Source organism: Colobus angolensis, unplaced genomic scaffold (genome assembly GCF_000951035.1).
Source record: "Colobus angolensis palliatus isolate OR3802 unplaced genomic scaffold, Cang.pa_1.0 Scaffold36, whole genome shotgun sequence".
Taxonomy (NCBI): domain Eukaryota; kingdom Metazoa; phylum Chordata; class Mammalia; order Primates; family Cercopithecidae; genus Colobus; species Colobus angolensis.
This window is the reverse complement of record NW_012116932.1, coordinates 2,659,882-2,664,648: the sequence shown is the minus strand read 5'-3', so window position 1 is coordinate 2,664,648 and position 4,767 is coordinate 2,659,882. Positions and strand designations below refer to the sequence as shown.

General features: G+C 54.1%; 1 protein-coding gene across 1 annotated transcript in view; it reads left to right on the top strand.

Annotated features, from left to right (window-relative positions):
* RASAL3 (RAS protein activator like 3) overlaps positions 1-4,767 on the top strand; it is a 14,549-nt gene that overhangs the window by 3,643 nt on the left and 6,139 nt on the right. Inside the window, exons 3-9 of the mRNA XM_011953410.1 lie at positions 584-720; positions 884-962; positions 1,070-1,131; positions 1,923-1,978; positions 3,843-3,969; positions 4,074-4,172; positions 4,659-4,762. Of these exons, the coding sequence (XP_011808800.1) occupies positions 584-720; positions 884-962; positions 1,070-1,131; positions 1,923-1,978; positions 3,843-3,969; positions 4,074-4,172; positions 4,659-4,762 (664 nt within the window). The remainder of the gene's footprint in view (positions 1-583; positions 721-883; positions 963-1,069; positions 1,132-1,922; positions 1,979-3,842; positions 3,970-4,073; positions 4,173-4,658; positions 4,763-4,767) is intronic.

The window sequence follows — 4,767 nt, the reverse complement described above, 5'->3', positions numbered from 1 at the left end:
GTCAGGCTATTTTTTAAAGACAGGGTCTTATTACGTTGCCCAGGCTGTTCTCAAACTCCAGATCTCAAGCAATCCGCCCCGCCTCAGCTTCCCAAATGTTGGGATTACAGGCGTGAGCCACCGTGCCCAGACTCTGTCCTGTTTTTTAACCTCTCGGACCCACATGTTGTCTTGGTTAAGAGAAGAATGCAAAGAAAAAAAAAAAAAAGAGAGAAGAATGCTTGTGACTGAAGCCCAGCCCAACCACTCACAAACTGTGTGACCCTGGGCAAGTCACTCAACCTCTGTGAGCCTGTTATCATAGCCCTTTGAATGGCTTTTGGAGGATTCAATGCAAGAAGGTGTGTAGAGTGGTATACAGGGTACTGGGCACAAGGTAGGTGAGCTGTGTCTGCTACCCATGGTTAGTGGGGACAAGGCCCAGACAGACATGAAAACTTGCCCAAGGTCATACAGTCCAATACGGCTGCTGGGGCGGGGGGCACCTAGGAGGGAACCCACCATAAGCCTTCGGGAATGGAAAGGGTAGCTTGAGGGAGAGAAAACGTCTCTTAAGTCCCCCAGTGCCTCCTCTTCTTCCCAGAGCTGGAGCCAGAGCCGGAGCCAGAGCCCCCTACCCCACAGATCCCCGAGGCCCCCACACCCGACGTGCCTGTCTGGGACATTGGGGGCTTCACCCTGCTTGATGGGAAGCTGGTGCTGCTTGGAGGAGAGGAGGAGGTGAGAAGGGGCACCTGGGCAAGGGGAGGGAAGAAAGAAAAAGGAGGACGGCAGAACAGAGGCAGGCGCTGGAGGGAGGATAATGGGAAGGCGTCTGCCTCTCCCGCGGTCTGCCTGCCTGCCTGCCTCCCCTCTCTGACTACCCACTCCTGCGGGAGAACAGGGTCCTCGAAGGCCCCGGGTGGGAAGTGCTAGCTCCGAGGGCAGCGTCCACGTGGCCATGGGGAACTTCAGGGATCCAGGTAAGCTTGAAGAGTGGAAAGGCCTGGGGCATTTGGGAGGCTCTAAAAGTGGGGCAGAATCTAAGATGACTCCAACCCCCCAACCTGCCACCCATAACTACCCACAGATCGGATGCCTGGAAAGACAGAACCAGAGACTGCTGGTCCCAACCAGGTCCACAACGTTCGGGTAAGGCAGCCAGTGAAGGGGGTAGGTAGAGGGGAGAGCCAAGACTCTTGGACCCTCACAGCTGAAAGGACACTCTTGCTGGGTGATCTGGGGCAGGTTGCTGACCCTCTCTGGGCCTCAGAGTCCCAGAGAGTTAATGAAATAAACTTTCTCTAGGGGTTGTTTATGGGAAGCCAATAGAGAGTGCAAGAGTGAGGCAGGGCAGTGCACAGCTGTAGTCCCAGCTACTCGGGAGGCTGAGCAGAGAACACTGCTTGAGGCCAGGAGTTCAAGACCAGCCTAAGCAACATGGGGAGACTCCATGTCTTAAATAAATAAATGAATAGTGCACGAGAACATATGATTGATGCTTTACAAATGGGAGTTTGGGCCAGGCACAGTGGTTCACACTTGTAATCCCAACATTTTGAGAGGCTGAAGCAGAAGGATTGTTTGAGATCAGGAGCTCAAGACAAACCTGGGCAACATAGCAAGTCCCCAATTCTACATGGTAACATTCACCTGTAGTCCCAGCTGAGGCAAGAGAATCACTTGAGCCCAGGAATTTGAGGCTGCAGTGAGCTATGATTGCACCACTATACTCCAGCCTGGCTGACAGTGCAAGACCCTGTCTTAAAAAAACAAATGAACAAAGAATTAGGAGCTGTTGGTTGCTCTTATTATTCCTGCTAATACAGCCTGAGCTTGGTGTTGGTCCTCCAAGACCAGCAGATCCTCTGGGATATCTTGTGAGGGAAGGAGCTGCAGAAGGAGCACAGATTTCTGTCCAGCTGACATTCCCTTCCCCACAGGGGTTGCTCAAGAGGCTGAAAGAGAAGAAAAAGGCCAGGTCGGAGCACCGGGATGGGTAAGGATGTATGAGAGGCTGGAGGGGCTAAGGTTCAACACTGGCCCTTCCTCCTCCTCCTCCTCCTCCTCCTGCCTATCATTCCAATCTACACCAAACACCCCCTGTAGCCTCTGTGTTCTGCCCCACATCAGTTGATTCTGGGGACATTGAATGACATAGCACAGAGCCAGGGTGCGGGCAAAGTCTGACACAATAACTCTAAAATGGGAGCTAAGTCAATCAACTGGTCTGGGAGGGTTAGGGAAGGGACCCTTGATCTGAGATCTGAAGAGTGGATGGAAGTTAACTAGGCCAACAATGGGGTGGGAAAAGCATTCCAGGCAGAAGTAACAGCAAGTGCAAAGGCCAAGAGGCAGAAAGAAGCAACTAAAACAAGGCCAAGGGGGCTGGGTGAAGTGGACCACGGGTAGCACTTTGGGAGGCCGAAGTGGGCAGACTGCTTGAGTCCAGGCATTCAAGACCAGCCTGGGCAATATAGTGAGACCCCACTTCTACAAAAAATACAAAAATTAGCCAGGCATGGTGGTGGGCACCTGTAGTCCCAGCTACTGGGGAGGCTGAGTGGGAGGATTGCTTGAGTCTGGGAAGTTGAGGCTGCAGTGCACAGAGATCATGTCACTGCACTCCAGCCTGGGCAACAGAGCAAGACTCTGTCTCAAAAATAAATAGGGCTGGGTGCGGTGGCTCACACCTGTAATCCCACACTTTGGAAGGCAGAGGCAGGTGGAACATTTGAGGTCAGGATTTCAAGACCAGCCTGGCAATGTGGTGAAATCCCATCTCTACTAAAAATACAAAATTAGCCGGGCATGGTGGCACACACCTGTAATTCCAGTTACTCAGGAGGCTGAGGCAGGAGAATCGCTTAAATCTGGGAGGTGGAGGTTGCAGTGAACCAAGATTGTGCCACTGCATTCCTGCCTGGGCAACAGAGTGAGACTCTGTCTCAATAAATAAATAAATAGGACTGGGCGCGGTCACTCACGCCTGTATTCCCACACTTTGGTGAGGCTGAGGCGGGTGGATCACTTGGGATCTGGATTTCAAGACCAGACTGGCCAACGTGGTGAAACTCCATCTCTACTAAAAACACAAAAATTAGAAAATTAGCCAGGCATGGTGGTGGGCACCTGTAATCCCAGTTACTTGGGAGGCTGAGGCAGGAAATCGCTTGAACCTGGAAGGCGGAGGTTGCAGTGAGCCGAGATCCAGCCACTGCACTAAACAAGACTCTGCCTTAAATAAATAGATAAATAAATAAATAAGATAAAATAAAACAAGGCCAGGGAGGCTGGAGCTCAGAAAGTGATGGATTAAGGCCGGGCGCGGTGGCTCAAGCCTGTAATCCCAGCACTTTGGGAGGCCGAGACGGGCGGATCACGAGGTCAGGAGATCAAGACCATCCTGGCTAACATGGTGAAACCCCGTCTCTACTAAAAATACAAAAACTAGCTGGGCGAGGTGGCGGGCGCCTGTAGTCCCAGCTACTCCGGAGGCTGAGGCAGGAGAATGGCGTAAACCCGGGAGGCGGAGCTTGCAGTGAGCTGAGATCCGGCCACTGCACTCCAGTCCCGGCAACAGAGCGAGACTCCGCCTCAAAAAAAAAAAAAAAAAAAAAGAAGAAGAAAGTGATGGATTAGGTGGAGGGAGATGACGTAACAACATCTGGACTCTACTTGGTCATATAGGACACCGGGAGTTGAGTTTATGCTAAAAGTAAGGAGGTGCCATGGGGAGGGGGCACAGGGTAGAAAAGGGATCCAAATTGGGTTGAAGTCCTTCCTGGCCTTCCTCTACCCTTCAGGCTATGGGGGATGGGAAGAGGCAGGAATGACCATGTGCTCCCCCGCCCCCTTCCCAGGCCCCCCAGTGCTCTGGGCTCTAGGGAGTCGCTGGCCACACTCTCTGAACTGGACCTGGGCGCCGAGCGGGATGTGCGGGTCTGGCCACTGCACCCCAGCCTCTTAGGGGAGCCCCATTGCTTTCAGGTAAGTGCAGACAATACACCTCGGTTCCACCTCAGTCCCACCTCCTACCCTTTGGCTTCACCCTTGGCCTGGATCGCACACTGTTGGAGTCTCCATCCCAACAGGTAACGTGGACGGGCGGAAGCCGCTGCTTCTCTTGTCGCTCGGCCGCTGAGAGAGACCGCTGGATCGAGGACCTTCGTCGCCAATTCCAGCCCACCCAGGTCATTGCCCTCAATAAAGCGGGACACGGAGACCCCGACCACAGGCCTGGCCCGCCCCTTCCACTCTACCCAAAGCCAGCTGTCTCCATAACCCGCGCTCCCAACACACCTGCCCGGCCTGCATCGTTGCAAAGGCTCCAAGACTCCCTTTCCACCTATTACCAGCCCCGGGAATATCAGACCCGCCCCTTCTGTCCACTCTCGACCCCATATGCACCCAAAGCCCTGCCTACCAGGTAATCGCGAAGTCTTCACTACAGTACTACTCTTCTATGCCCTGGAGCCCTTAACTCTCCCGGAAAGCCCAGAAAAGCTTTAGAAAACTTCCGCGTAGCCACCTCCGGACTCCCATTTCTTTCCCCAAAGGCCCAGCAATCTCACTAGGGACCCGGCGCACCAGGTTTGAGGCTTGGCGCTTCACTTGCAGTGCCCTCTTTGGGGTGCCAACAAATCAAAACGCTTCCCCCATCCCACTCCCATCTGCAGGACAATGTGGAGCGGGAAGAGACATGGCTGAGCGTGTGGGTGCACGAGGCGAAGGGGCTTCCCCGGGCAGCGGCGGGGGCACCCGGCGTGCGCGCCGAGCTGTGGCTGG